Source organism: Elaeis guineensis, chromosome 8 (assembly GCF_000442705.2).
Source record: "Elaeis guineensis isolate ETL-2024a chromosome 8, EG11, whole genome shotgun sequence".
NCBI classification, from domain to species: Eukaryota; Viridiplantae; Streptophyta; class Magnoliopsida; order Arecales; family Arecaceae; genus Elaeis; species Elaeis guineensis.
Window position 1 is genome coordinate 373252 of NC_026000.2, and position 16602 is coordinate 389853.

The 16602-nt window shown below is 35.4% G+C and overlaps 1 protein-coding gene across 7 annotated transcripts in view; it reads right to left on the reverse strand.

Moving 5' to 3' along the window:
- LOC105050899 (ranBP2-type zinc finger protein At1g67325) overlaps positions 1-12633 on the reverse strand; it is a 15107-nt gene extending 2474 nt beyond the window's left edge. The window contains exons 1-10 of one of the 7 annotated variants that reach the window (XM_019852326.3): positions 12485-12633; positions 11516-11561; positions 11324-11439; positions 10579-10852; positions 10163-10236; positions 9794-9845; positions 9593-9702; positions 7396-7426; positions 6931-7082; positions 134-2095 (exon numbers count right to left, since the gene is read on the reverse strand). In XM_019852326.3, the coding sequence (XP_019707885.1) occupies positions 1997-2095; positions 6931-7082; positions 7396-7426; positions 9593-9702; positions 9794-9845; positions 10163-10236; positions 10579-10852; positions 11324-11439; positions 11516-11561; positions 12485-12493 (963 nt within the window). In that variant the 5' untranslated portion in view covers positions 12494-12633 and the 3' untranslated portion in view covers positions 134-1996. The other 6 variants (XM_010931119.4, XM_073261548.1, XM_073261547.1 and 3 more) reach the window with 6 other exon arrangements.
- Between the last annotated feature and the right edge of the window lie 3969 nt (positions 12634-16602).

Here is a 16602-nt window from a genome sequence, read left to right on the forward strand (position 1 = left end):
AAGAATGATCACAAGAAACAACATCATTTTGTTTGTTAAGGGTTAAGAAAATATATGATTTAGCAAATAAGCCCATGTTTTCACCATTTTCCAAGCAGACATCACATCATCCAGAACCATTTGCATCAAGATGTACTGATCCAATCCTTAATTTTTTATAAACATAGATAATGTTTATAACTAAAATGATTAATATGCAACAATGCAGTTCAAAAATTGGAAGAAAAAAAAAAACACCCTGGACTACATTTGATGAGGTCAACCATCTTATGCTAGAAATTAGACTACGACATGCATATCTTGTATAGTTAATAACAGTATTTGATGCGAGACATCTCAACAGTATCCTATCCTTAATTTCACAGTAATGATAAAGGGGATAACTTCGTACATATCAAGAGGGAGAACAAAGGATTTTTTTTTTATTTGGTTAAAAAAAAAGTATCATTACTATTGTAAAATGAGAAATAAGACCAAAAAAAAAAAATCAACGGGAATTCAGTATGTAGTTGCGGATGGTCCACACCATTCATAGCATTCCTTAGTTTGTCCACAGGAACTCTGACATGTCCCTCATCATCTAACAAAACAAACTTATTTTTACTTCATCAATGCAAAATCTTCCTGCTGAATGCTTTGTTCCCTTTCGTTCGAACTATGAAGTTAACAAAGAAGATAGCATTCATCTTAACTAGTTGCTTGCATTCCCTTTTCAGACTAGATTTCAGAGGTGCATTCAATTCTAAGCTTTCTGCAGTATATTTGAGAAAGATCAATAAATTTTTAACACCACTCTGGCCCCACAACCAACCATAAGCCTCCTTGACAATCAAGATCGTATATATTCCTGGGCTTAATGCCATGTCCATAACAATTTTGAAGCTTTGCCAGTTGCCACTAATGCATCTGAATGAATATGTCTATGTCAGGCACTCTCTTGCTCAAATTTGCCTTGGCCAAACTTTGTTTGCTGAGGCTAAGATCATCTATAGATGCCAATCATGGAATGTCACCTGAATGTGCTGCATGATAATCATACTCACGGAATTTAACCCTCCATGGAAGTAATGCAGCTTGCACATAAAGACCAACGTAAGATTTAGGGTGCCGGATCAGCCTCAAGTCGACTCATAGAACCATAAATGTTGGGACATTTACTACCTCTGTGAGAAAAGAAAAGATAGGGAGGGGGGTTTGAATCCCAATCGATCCCTTCCCCTCCACAATCATATGCAACCAACTGATCAAATGCTACAAAAAAAGCCTTCCCCATATCATCATCATCATTGCCTGTGTTACATAAAAAGATTCACCCTCTTCTTGTGAAGTTATCCGTTCATCCATCTATTATTTTTTTTTACAGGCCGTCTAAAATTCTTAAAACCCGAGTAACAACACAGTTGCCTCATGCCACCTCCGACAACCTATCCTGCACCACACGAGATTAACCAGCCAGGTCCAAGTCCTTGGGAAAATATCACCCAAGTCTCGAACCTCAAAACCTTTCCATAAGAGAGCAGAGTTATGCGTAGTTTGACTCGGCGAGCGCAACCACAGCACGGGTGGTGACAGCAAGGCACTCGCACGCTAAAATGGGGAGAACGCACATCACATGCATGCCACCGATGGTAGGTAAACCCATTCAACGTGTGAAGAATGAATACCTAGCTCACCACATGAGAGGTTGCACCCTGCCACAGATGGTAAGGTAAACCCATTCAAAGTGTGAATACCTAGAGAATTGCCTAGATCCACCCTACACTTGTCATCATTATTTATAGCACATGATATACTGTGAGGGTGCGCATCACGTGCATGCCCCCTGCAATCAGTGTCCGCGCGGGGTTGCATTCGCCACTTGTGACAAGGCAAACACATTCCAGGAGTCGTTACCTGAAGCATCGCCTAGCAAGCCTAAATTTGTCATCATTTATAGCACTACTTAACCAACCATTTTTAAATGATCCATCCAATCTATACTTCAACTAACTTCATGTCAAGCACCAGAACCATTATTTCCAGCAATACAGAAGCTTGCTGTCACATCAAAATCCCCAAGTTCTGTCAGCAATTCCGAGTAGCCAGTGACAGTGATCTAGCAATAAGACAAGCAACAGCAAAACAATGAAAATGTACAAATAGAAATTGAAGGCACCAGCAAGAATATAAAATAAAGGAGAAAAATGGAAGATCCAACCAACCATAGCTAGCACCTGAAGGTTATATTCAATTGGAACAAGAATTTTCAATTAGAATACATAAGCATCGTTATCCAACAAGCAATTTGTGGACAAGCAGGCCTTCGGAGAATCTCATGTTCACAGTGAAGTACATAGCCAGGCAATGCCACGTCTAACAACAAAGCAAATAGCAATACATAACATTCAAACTTATTATAAATATATTCAAAGTTTAGAGTCCAGATGCAAGTGTAACGTTGCTAGCTGAAGTGACTTTATCATCACATTTGGTGAATGCAGTAAGTTCAACATAAAATTCAGACAAGCACTGAACAGATTGTGTACAATCTACTGTTGATGAATGCATTTATAACATATAAATAAATCATCAGAACATCATAAACTCTATTTTTAGTAACACAAGATCAGAGCAAGGATTGACACAGCTGTTCCACCCACTAGGACTTGAGTATTTAGAGCAGTGCGACTGAAAGAATTATACATAGTAAGTTCACCTATACTGGCAGGATAGGTCCTTAATAGCCAAGAGCATCCAAGAAGTAGCAAAAGATTTAATGTTTTTCAGTGCCTTATGTTTTCTTCTCCCCCAAAGCCTATCCATTAGTTTTTGTCTTCATATCTCTGTTCACTTCATACTTGAGAAACGAATTATGGTGTTTTCATTGCTTCCTAGAAAAATAAAATAAACAAATTTTGCAAGCATTTTGTTCACATTATTAACATGCATTATTACATACCTGCAGAAATCTTAGATGCGCAGACACAAGAATGTCATAGCACATCCACTGGACAAACTAACATCAGGATTAAATGATAATTAAATGATGGAAGTAGTCAGAAGTTGACATCAAATGAATATGGCAAGCATTTGTGGTAAGGTAAACTACTGATAATCGTGCTCCAATCAAAGCCAAAAAGTTCATTTTACGCCCCTCTTCTATTATACTTCCATGGTACCATGTGAATTGACAACGTAATAGATGAAAACAGTAACAGTAATATGAGTGCGATGTGCACAAAGTGAAGATTATAGTTTACAGTGTCATGTTATCGCCACATGTCAGATAGTCTTGAAAGAAAATATAAAGATGATTACAGGCCCTGACATTGTTGATATGGATCTAGAAATGGAATAAGGTTTCCACATACAAAAATTAGTTGGTGAGATTCAAAAGCTGAGAATAATGAAGTGAAAAGGAGATATAACAAGTTTCAACCAAATAAACTAGAAGAGCAGATCACATTGATTAAGAATTAATGTAATGGATTACATATTTCATGGCATGTTTATGCAGGAGGTCCTACAGAGGAAAAGGGACTGGATTTGTACAAATTAACTGCATCACTGTATGCATGAGCAAGTTTGATTCTTTGCTTTCTAAGGTGGATTAACGTCGAAAGGGAACACATGAAAGAATATGACACAAAGTGTCACATGCAAAAACCATCGAAAGGTGCAACATACGCATGGCAAAATGATCCAGATATTGTCTTCCACCAACCCCCCCCCCCCAAAAAAAAAGATAGTGTCACCACCTCAAAACAATGAGACAGTACATGTAATTCTCAGTCACCCTATAAATCAAGTGCTTGCAGAGATAACACACGTTTTAGAGGTTCCTTCTGAAAAGTTGTTCTAAAAATAAGATAATTTCGTGTAAAACTTGTGATCTTTAGAAGAAATTGTCACTAAGCTAATGTATATCGTTTTGCTTTCTCCAAAAAGTCTATCAATGTTTAGAAAGATAAAAAAAATAGCATTTCTTTTTATCAAAAAATGGAAGTATTATAGGCTCTGCATGAAAGAAGCACATAAAAACAATGTAGTTCTGCAGACTCATTTTCATAAACCACAGCATGCCACTGGTCCTTCCATAACACATTAATTCTCCGTTATATCCATGTAAAATCAACAAATCACGATTTCTTTGTTCTTTTCCAATGAACTTTTCTCAATGCTAAAGAGCCCAACATAACTAAAACAAGATTTCGAAGCATGTCGTCCATATTTGGATCCTTTCCATCCCTCTTACTGTCTTTTTTCCTTTTTGATGCACAATATTATTCAATGATGGATGAGAATTTGTTATTCTCAATACAGGGAAAACTTGGTCGGACTTACTAATTAGTTCTTACAGGCAGATTTCAGATTTTTAAACTACAGGGAGATACTATTTTTTAAAAAATAAGGCTATGAACACACTCGTCAACTAGGTTAGCATGTTCTTTCTTGGGACAACATAGTCACTGTTGACCGTATTGAAGAGACTTTTTCCTCATGGGAAGTCCAAATCAGGTAGGATGATCATGTAAGAAGAAATGGTCTTATAAGTCATGATCCATCCAATTTTAAGGCTACAAATAGTTTAGGTGATGGTGAGAATTAATTTGAGTGAACTCATCTTGAGGACCTTCACACATGGATAAACTTGGAATGACAAAATTAAGCGCAATTGTGGAACAAATTTTGTCCTCTAAGGTTCTCCATCTCGATACCAGATCCCATACAGGTATCATCCTATTATAGTATTGGTACGCAGTTTGATACAATACAAGATAGCATATGGGTATGAGACCGGTATAGTATGGTGCATCCCATACTAGACGGTACAAGACGATACAACAAACCATGATCCTCTAATTTTCATTTACCGCCTTCCTTAAAGCAAACATAAAATGCACCCACCAGGTCCAAAATGAAAATTTGACACCAATTTCTCCATCCCTTTAACTTGAATTTCCTTATCCATGTTCTTACCAACTTCCTCATCTTTCCCCAAGCCTTAAATCTCGACAACTCACTTTCCCAATCTGGTTTTAGAAAAGAGTAGCTCACTTTGTCCTACTTTCAGAAATAAACAGCCAAATATGATTTAGGAAACCAATTTATAGATGACATCATTTATTCTCCACAAATGCCTCCACAATTTGAAACTGATAAAGGTTTGCGATTAAGCAAAGGCTTGTGAGGATCATAATTCAAACTTCAAAGTTTATGTCACTAAAATCTTCCCATCCACAAGCTGTCAAAGTATAAAAAAACACAACAGTCTCAGATAATATGATGGCTAAGTACTCAAGAAGCTTGCTACATTAGCAATATAAAAAATATAAATCCAAAAGTATATCCCATGAAATAATCATTTAAACTAATACCTGAAAACAAATAATTATAAGGTACCTTTTCTCTAAGTTTAGTAAACTTTGCCAAAAAAGACAACAGCAAATTAATTGAAAAACTTATCCTGGTTGCACAAATTTACTTGGAAAAAATAATTCCGAATGCATCGTTTGATCCATCCATTTTCTAGCTTGAACACAAACTGTAAGAAACTAAATTGTTACCTAGTCTAGAAAAGAAGAGACAGTATTTAGGAGTTAGTATATCATAGGATGTGTAACAGCCACAAGTGGCTAAAATGTATATCCAGATGACAACTCAAATGGACAGGATTGGAAAGTAAACTGAGGAAAAACTATGAAGAGTAAACCAAGTAGTGCATCCTGATGCTAGAAGATAATGGTCCACGAGAAAAAAAAGCACAAATCTAAAGCATTCGCATTTGACACATATGACATGGCATAAAATACAGGTATCATATGCATATAACAAAGATGATTTCACTATAAATAATTCTAATAACTTAAAATACCTGAACCTATGAAAGTCTAACTTAAAAGATAGTGCATAATGATCCAGGTTATTTGCAAAATCAAAAGCCAATCTGAATGGCATTCAAGATTTACAGTGCAAAAGCTAGAAAAGGGAGTGCTGTGGATTAAGTTAGGATGAAGTCCGTGACTACCAGATGATGAATAAATTCTACAATACTGCAAACTTGAACCAAAGATTTAGTGTCATCCATTACTACAGACAAAAACCAGACAACACCATCCAGATCTTCTACTGGCACCACTTTGACATTAGCAAATCAAAGAATTTTCCTAATATACCAAGTACAAAAGGGATGAAAGCTTAGTAAACAAGTAAAACTACAAGCCTCCAGATCTTGAAAGTGCAGAAGCCACAACCCACTGGACAAATATACGCAAAGAAAGAACAAACACAAATCTAACCAACTGAGAACAAAACCATTAACTCCGAATATCTGATGGAGACATCCCCAGGGGAGTCCATCAGTAAACACCGACAGTATATAACAGATAATAGAGGATCTAAGACATAGTCCACCAAAACAGACAAAAGTTCAAATCGAAACACAATGGTCTTCCAAAGCGACAAGAAAAGTGAACCAACCTGCAAGTACCACCACAATGTGACAGGCCCACACATGACATTCTTGGAGGAAAAAGTCTGTCAATACCCAACATGCCAAGATACCAGTTGCAAATTGGCTAAGACTCATTGCACTAGTACAACAACTTGACTCAGATCTCAAGAGGGTGGAGAAACACATAACAACCGCTGCAACTACATGACACACGACTGACCTTTCAGACATCATATGCCTGCAATGCCGACGATGACTGTGGACCTTCTCGACCCTCATTACTGTTCTAGGACTCACTGTAACAGTAAGCATGGTGATGCATCAATGTAATGCAAGAAAACATGTCGACTGAATGAAAATAGTGATGCTTATGATATATCGTATCAGATATAAAAAGAGATCACATGCTGTGTCTCATCTTCACCAGGCTTACTATTCAAACAAAATAGAAGCAACAATACTACAGAGCATCAGTATAAATGCAAGAGATAACAAACCTGGTCATCCTCATCAGATGTCAGCCCTTGAGTTTTGTTTGGCTGAGGCGGTTTTTCTGCACCACAATTCTGTCTGTTACACTTGGTCCGGAACGGGTAGTTTATGTTGTTGCATTTTTCACACTTCCAGCTGCCCTCTGGCATTTTCGGTTCTGCAATACAAAACAAGAAAAAAAATATTAGGAAAACCATCTGATTTCTGATGAATATGTTTAACAAAAAAATAAAAAAATAAAAATAATTCCAAGGTTTTTCTTCCCCAACACAACGTGCTACAAGCAGAGGAAATTATAAACACATACAGACATTTAGTAATGTAATTTTCTTTAAAAAAAAGTCTCCAAAAAAGGCAAAATTTACAATATATTGTATTGATGTTGAGTTCAAAGAGACAAAAGGACCTATGCAACTGGAAAAAGGGAAGGGGGGTGCGGGTGCAAAGCAAATATGAAGAATTATACTTACTGGAGCCTTTGGAATTCTCAGACTTTGAACCCTGTACCAATGTGGAGGGAGAATGTCAGTGAAGTCTAGATATGATAGGCAATTACAAATAGAGTTTGAATTGTACAACATCGGGACAGGAAGCAATGCAAGAAGTCTTTTCATGCACCGAAAACGCCTGAATTTAAAGATTCTAATCTTAATAATCAAAGTGTCTTAGAAATTAGCACTTAACCTAATCATTTTCTTTAAAAAAAAAATTCACAATACCTTAAACCAGTAACTCCTAACAGATAACAAAATCGCTTTTATTTTTTTAAGCAGAGAGCAGAATTTTGTCAAATCCACTTAATTTCAAGAACATAAAAAATAAAACGAAATAAGCTTGAATTAGATTCATTGGATAAAGTTTTCCAGTAAAACAGAAAAATCCAAGAAAATTTCATATTAAATTGTAATATTTTCAACTAGACCTTCCGCACATTCACCTATCTCTATCTTTAACATGAAGACAACAGAGATCAACTGCATCCTGTCTCACTCCCTATAATTTAGTTATCCACCAAAAAAAAAAACCTGCTCCCCTTTATTTTTGTGAGATCACAGGTGTCTGGTCAATGTTTTCACCAGAGATCCCAAAACATCATGCTCCTGTTGTGTCCAGGACAGTTATGATTTAAATGATTTTTCAAGCAGATCCCCCACAAGCCATTCTCCCACATAAGTACCTCCACATAAGCTCAAATTGCGACCAATAAGATGGTCTTCTTATGCACCTATTTGCCTCCTAGGTTTTGTAGCAGGCACCCCCGTCTTAACTAAAGTTGCCCTAGATAGAAACCAGATATAGTTCTAAAAAAGTTGACACAATTTATAACCAATCATCAAAATTTTTTAATTTGATGGAGACTTTTAAAAACTGTACTTTGTAGCCATTCCCCTTTTGATGGAAGAAGGCTTGATCATGATGATGAATAGATTTAACACATCTATCAAGTACTAGTTATAAAACACATTCAAATGCTCATGGCTCCTAAAGATTTTGACTATAGGATACTATAGCTAAATTCTAAATTTTAAATATTCAAAATTAGCTGACTATTAATTTTTGGAAAAATGGTTTTTATGAGCAAAGGGTCATGGGTTGCTGGACCAATAAAGCTGGCAAGCTTTGAGGATTAGATTTTGGGTGGGTGGAAGAAGAGATTAAGATTGCTGGGATGGAAGTTCTTAACAATAACAGACCTGAGGAGCACCGAGATTAAGAATGGGCACACCATTTAATAGAGAAATCCAACTAGGGGTACTGTGGGAATTTAAAAGTTTGGAAATAGGCCTACTTTATATAGGATAAGGATAGGTGGATAGTATCATAGATAGGAAAACTCGTCCCTCCACCATCCGGTGTATCATGTGCAGAAATAGATGCATCAATGAGAACATGTCCAAGATCATAGTTACAAGTATTAATAGAGCAGTTTACTATTGGTCAAGAAGGAAAAATCAAGAGCTACTCACTTTTGGACCACCGTGCGTATGTCATCTAAATACACTTTAAAACAGATAGCCTAAATAGCCATTACCATACGTTTCATTGTCACTCAATGAACTGCCATTACTTTGAAAATAATACATACATCTTATGATGCCAGTAAATAAATCTTTGTTGTTGCATTAAAGTTTAACTTGAGCTGATTACACATTAGAACCAGCAGAATAATGATAAGCAGCATTTGGTTCATGAATAGAACTGGCATAAGCCTTAGCATAAGCTTTATACCCACCAAACAGGCTTTGGAAATAGGCATAATCAAGAAATAGCTATCCCAGTCAAATTTGCTTACGCAGAGCATAACAATTCCAGGGAAAGCTGTGTCATAAGCTATTTTGGGAATCAAACCATTTTTTATGCCTCTCCTATTTCTTTGTGAACAAGGACACCCCCTGCCAAAAGTTATTCCAGAAATTCTAGCCAAACAAAAATATGAATAACTTGTGACTACACCAATAAGCACAACTATTTCTATTCCACTTTTTTTTTTATTCTGAAACCATATGCAACCATAAAGGCAGGAGACAGTGTAAAACACCTCAAGGTCAAGAATGTTACAGGAAGGGGAAAGCTTGACAATAATGAGCATATGGCACAGCCAATCAATAAAGCAAGGAAGCATATCCAAAGTAAAAGGAAAATAAAATGGCACGGAGCTGCTCAAACCTGGGTCCCAGGCCTTGGGGTAAAGCACTTCCTCATGTTACAGACAGTTCGGAAAGAGAAGTTAATGTTGCCACAGTTAGGGCATGTCCAGTCACTATCGCGTCCAGCACCTAGATATATTTGTGAAACCAAAAACAGTTAAAAAGAAGAAGAAGCGTAGTGTCATCAAACTAGGAATGCCTAAAACTTCTGTGGACAAACCTGCAGCCTTCTTTTGAGAACTCTCATCAGGATATGTTCCAGGCCTTGCCCCCTGCAAAAAATTCAATCAAAAAAAAAAAAAAGGTACATTACTGGAGTATGAAGGAAAATTATGAGTCAGCAAGGATATATATAAACCCAGATTGTATTAAAGCATGGCAACACATTACATCACAGTTACATATATATACAGATACACATACAGGCCTTCAGAAAGGGGTGCACCACTAAAATTACCAGACAGAAACATACAGCTCAAATTAAGACAACCTTTTGAAAACAACAGAAAATGATCTACTTACAATCCACACTACAGGAATGCCAAACAAGCTAACTACTGAAGCCCAAAAGTTTCAGTGCTGAACTTACCATCGTACCATGACCCATCGGCGGCAAACCCAAGCCATATCTGTCCACCAGAGGCGGCATACCATACATACCACCTAAAGCATAACCAAAAAATGCAACTTATAATGTATCATCAGCAGGCTTTCAGCTAGTGCAGTAGAACATAGGAAACTATTGCATAAATTTGTGTTTGACCCAAAAATGTCACAAGCTTCTCAACACATCCAGCATAATATTTAAGTAATATTGACAAAACTTGCATTTAAATGAATTAAACTTTCATTTAACTCACAAACCAATAACTCAAATTTCCTCAAAAAGAAAGTATATAACCTTCCACTAATTCAGATTTTTCAAAAAAATTATCAGACAGAGATAAAGTAAAAAATAATGCAGATTCTTTGCTCCTAAGCAACAATATAGTTGCAGCAAATCACCTGTTCCCATCATAGGTCCACTGGAATAAGGAGGGGGTCCAGACATATGCATTGGCCCATATGGGCTGCCAACAGACAGGCGGTTGCCATACTCATAATGATAAGCAGAACCTCCAGAGAAAGGTAGATCATAGGGAGGCAATTGTGGCCCATTAAAAAGAGAAGACCCATATGGAGGAGCACCAAGATACATTGAAGATGGATTAGCTGAACCCATATAACCAGCTGATGATGTGTAAGGTGGAGGAGCCTGCAAAGCCTTAGGCGTGGACTTCTGCAGAGAGGAAAAACACATCAGCATGAAATCCATCGGTGGCCTTAGCCTGCAAACAATCTCTAATTTACTTGGATATGCATTTTATCTTATTGAGGGGGAAAAAATCCAATGTCAAGAAACAAGGGTAGTAAAATAAGTTCCAACAGGATTAGCGCACAATCTTCTACAAGTACAGTGTGGTTAGGTGCTTCAAAAAAGTAATGCGTCCCCTTCCTGAGCACTGTTATACTTCTATGCACGATATAAAAAATCTGGGTGTTCCATAATCAAGACAAGCCTCATGGAATCGACATAGAAGTGACCTCACTCTTCTATATCCAAAATTTCCCAACAGCAGCTCCATTGCCACACTTGGCGCGGGCGCGCGAGCACACAGAGAGAGAGCATATGCCTTTTACAAAAATGCAAAGAAGCGATGCAACAACTCCAGGGAGATAAATTCAATGATGCAGCTGATCCAATACTAACCGTGTTATGATCTGCAGGCCTTGACTGAGTACAGTTCCGCATGTTGCATGTTGTCCTGAATGAGAAATTGACATTGCCACAGCTAGGACATGTCCAGTCATCTTCTCGCCGACCACCTGAAGAAAAAGGAGGAAGTTTTGTTTCATTTCCGATTTCTTCCTTCTAGAATCAATCAACGAAACACATATTTACCATCAGTGCGAGCACGCTTGCCAGCTGAAGAATTCCGATTATCCACCTATAAAGAATGGCAAAAGTAATTAGCAACCAGACAAGCTAAGTTACGTGTTGCTCTTCATGTCGTTCTCGATTGAGGTTCCTACATCTTGACAGCATCGATAAGTTGCTGAAGAAACAAGGAAAGAATTGTTATGGCAAGCAGAAGCAGAATGACTGCTAGGAGTATTTGTTGGATGGGCCGACATGTAAAGGAGGAATTAACAATTAGTATAATATGCACAAGACAGGGCAACCTCTTATTCATGTCCGTACGACTAGCATATCCGAGAATAACCAAAGATGAGGGAAAGAAAGAAAAGTTGATCAATAAGATGGTATTTTGCCCCTGGATCCGGGAATAGCCAAGGAACTTACTCTGAAAAGTCCCGATGATTGAGACGAGATTCGGCATTTTTGAACCACGGAACGCTTGGTTTCCTTCTCGGTCGTAGATGTCACGACCCCGCTACCAAGGATGTAGCAGAAAGGAATTCTCTACTCCCTGGAAACACCGAGATCGGCAGAGATGCCAACAAGACAAGAGCTTCTCGTTTCAAATCATAGTGGAAGTTTACTACAAAACTCAAAGACCTAGCGCTAATAACCATGAGAGTGGATCCACCTAAAGAATCAATGCCATAGAAATAGCAATGAACTAGAGGACTCATGGGGAATGAAACAAATTTAGAAGAAAAGGGGAAAAATCAGCTCCAGACACAAGATGCGAGACAGGGTGCAATCGGGAAACAATGCGGAGGAAGAACCCGATCATCGCCTTAATTCGATAGGAACATGGACATATCCCCACAGAATTAAAGTCCTTCGATCGAGAAGAGAAGACAGATCGAGAAGAGTAAGAGACGATCGAGCCATTGGGATCAGAAGAATGCGACACGATGCGTAGGAAAAGAAAAAGGAGGAGAACTGGAGAGAGCTGAGCACCTGAGACATGGCGGCGATGGCGGGACCTCACGGACTTTCTTAGCTTTTCTTTCCTTCCGCCCTAAAACGCGAGAGGGAGAAAGGGGGGAAGGTGGGGGTTATCTCGTCGTTCTCGATTAGGGCTTTTTATTATATTTATAGCATATATATCGTAAGACAGGCTAATTTTTTCCTTTGTGCTGCTCGGGGCTCACTTATATTCAATCTTCTATGCATATAATAATCTATATAATAATAATAAAATAATATATAATATTAAAGATAATATTTCATATTGATATATAAAATTATAAAATAATCTTTTAGCAGTATCAAATTTTATTTTTTATTTTTTTAAATAAAAAATATAAATATAAATAATATGAAAAAAATAAAAATATTTTAAATCTATCAATACAATATCTATTATATATCTATATAATAATAATAAAATAATGTATGGGTATTAAGAATGATATTTCATATTGACACGTAAAATTATATGATAATCTTTCGCAATGCCACGTTGACAGTTTTATTTTTTATTTTTTATTTTTTATATTTTTTAAATAAAAAATATAAATATAAATAATATAATAAAAAATAAAAAAATATTTTAAATTTATCTATATAATATATATTTTATATAATAATAGTAAAGCAATACACAAATATTAAGGATGGTATTCCATATTGACACCTAAAATTATAGGATAATCTTAAGTTTTATTTTTTATTTTTTATATTTTTTAAATAAAAAATAAAAATATATATAGTATGATAAAAAAATAAAATATATTTTAAATCTATCTACATAATGATAGTAAAGTGATACATGGATGCTACATATCCAATTTTATTTTATCTATCTATACAATGATAGTAAAAAGATACACGGATGCCACATATCAAGTTTTATTTTTTATTTTTTTTATTTTTTTAAATAAAAAATAAAAGTATCTATATAATAATAGTAAAGCAATATACGGATATTAAGAGTGGCATTCCGTGTTGACACATAAGATTATAGGATAATCTCCCGCAACACCATGTATCAGATTTTATTTTTTTATTTTTTATATTTTTAAATACAAAATAAAGTATAAATAGTATGATAAAAAATAAATGATATTTTAAATCTATTTATACAATAATAGTAAAGTGATACACGGATGCCACATGTCAAGTTTTATTTTTTTATTTTTTATATTTTTAAATAAAAAATATAAATATAAATAGTGTGATAAAAAAATAAAAAATATTTAAATTATTATCTATCATCTATGTAATAATAGTAAAGTGATATACGGATACTAAAGGTTGCATTCCATATTGACATGTAAGATTATAAAATAATCTCCCACAATACTATGTATCAATATATTATTTTTTTATTTTTTATATTTTTTAGATAAAAATAAAAATAATATGATATAAAATAAAAAAATATATATTTTAAATTATTATAACTCAGTTTTATTCTAAAAAATAGAAGAAAATAAGAAGCAGATAAAGTCGTGGTTGTCAAAAGCCAAAACTCTTTATCCTTCTCCTACCCCACCGTCAATGCTACCTCCAAAGTTCATGTTCTCCATCTACCTTCTTCAAAAATTTGAATCTTGATGATGCCAATCATGGTGGAAAGATGGAGGAAGCCCCTCAAAAATAAATGAAACAATCATCTAGACCCGACTCTATGATGCTTGATTCTCCATTAGAAGATACCGATGACATTTTCTAGAAGATGAAGAAGATGGGGCTCATCTATAATGCAATTGCTATGTTTGATGGGCTCTGTAAAAATGGATTGGTTCAAGAAGCAATGAAGCTATTTAGATTAATACGTAAGAAGAGAACAATCCTTAAGGTTGTGATTTACACGATGGTTGTGGAAGACTTCTGCAAAGCAGAAAAGTTTGAGGATGTAGAAAAATGAAATATGCCGAATGCTTTTAACTATGCAGTTCTGATTCAGGGCTTATGCAAAGGGAGAAAATTGAAAGGTTCTGTTGAATACTGCATAGAGATGTTGGATACTGGACATTTATCCAATGGAACAACCGGTTTGAAAGGCTATATTTGGAAAGAAGAACTCGCGAAGACCTTTTTGATCTCATCATGGAATTAATTGGTGAGAGCAATCTTTAATATAAAATGTTAACATTATTATCAATTAAATCCCTACAATGCGAGGGTTGAATGTTTGTAATAATAGTAAAGCGATACATGGGTATTAGAGGTAACATTCCATGTTGACACATAAGATTATACAATAATCACATGTAACGCCATATGTTAAGTTTTATTTTTTTTATTTTTTAAATAAGAATCTGTATAATAAAGTAAAGTGATATGTAAGTATTAGGGGTGGCATTCTGTATTGACATATAAGATTATAGAATAATCTTCCGCAATGCTACATGTTAGTTTTATTATTTTATTTTATTTTATTTTTTAAATAAAAATCTATATAATAATAGTAAAGCGATACATGGGTATTGGGGGTGGTATTTCGTATTGACACATAAAATTATAGGATAATCTCTCGTAACGCCACATGTCAAATTTATTTTTTATATTTTTTTTTAAAATAAAAGTATAAATAGTATGATAAAAAAATAAAAAATATTTTAAATCTATCTATATAATAATAGTAAAGCGATACATCGGTATTAGGAATAGCATTCCATGTTGATACGTAATAATAATAATAAAGCGATACATAGATATTGTGGTTGGCATTCCATGTTGACGAGTAAAATTATATGATAATCTCTTGCAACGCCATATATCAAATTTTATTTTTTTATTTTTTTAAATAAAAAATATAAATATAAATAGTATGATAAAAAATAAAGAATATTTTAAATGTTAAGTACTATATGGAGATGTTGGATATCGGGCATCTATCAAATGCAGCAATCTTCACTGATTTGGAGGTCATCTTTGGAAAGAAGAACTCTTAGAAATCTTTTTGATCCTATCATGGGATTAATTGGCGAGAGCAACTTTTAATATAAAATATTCTCATTATTATCCATTAAATCCCTGCAATGCAGGGGTTGAGTGCTAGTTTATAATAAGATTTGAACTAAATAGATATGGATCGTGCTGCTGTAAAGTTTTGGTTAGATAGTCGGCTTGGAGCCGAGATGTTGCATTTAGTTGTCGGATGATAGAAAATTTATAAAATTAAGTCTTTTTTTTAGATTTTGTTTGATAGAATTCTCCAATGGTTAAGTCAATCGAAGATTAGAACCTGTAGAAAGAACCAAAGCGTAAAAGCCAAGAGTTAAGTGAAAAAGATCTTATCCCGATCCCCTTATTTATCTCCCTTTATATTGGATGGAAAATATCATTACTGTATAACTCCTACCCCTTAAAATTTGAGATATGGGCGTTATAGTGTTTAATGGGCGATTACCTCATTAACTATCGTTAAAACTGAATAATGGATCATTGGTGGGCAGTCATTGTGCCCCACGACCTCATGACTATAGGTAATTAACACCCACGTCGAATAACTGTTGCTCGCTCCATCTCTATTCTTTCGGGATCAAGATAGTCAGTAAGATATCGAGAAAATCTTCAATCAAACATTGTTTAGGATCATCGGTTGTACGATGAACTTAATCAGATAAACCTCGAATTGGATTGTCGATTAACATCGAAGTCGGTATGGCCCTCTTGATCGATCGACCACTTAGTCGATTGTGAGTCGAGGATTTACTCCAACAGATCATATTAGGAATATTTCCCCCACACATTGCATCGATCAGATCAATATATCCTTCCATCTCAAATACCACCAGCTGGACGAATCCCGATCGGAGACCCACTCAGTCTTGGTGGCATCTTTATTGCGATGGCAGAGGTAGATGACAAAATCTGAAGCATCTATGCATCGACTTGAAGATCCTAATCTAATCTATCTTCAAATGGATTCCATGTCCCAATCAAGCTCTTGAAGGTTACACATTAAAGAATGAGGCTTCAGAGGAAAGGCTCAAGAATATTGCCTCTCTTCTTGAGGTCGAAGAGGACAGCCTTGGCTTGGACGAGCTTCTTACAAGATTTTTAGATATGGTTGTGAGTCCATACAGAAAGATCAAAGTACCTTGTATCTTGCAAGACATTAA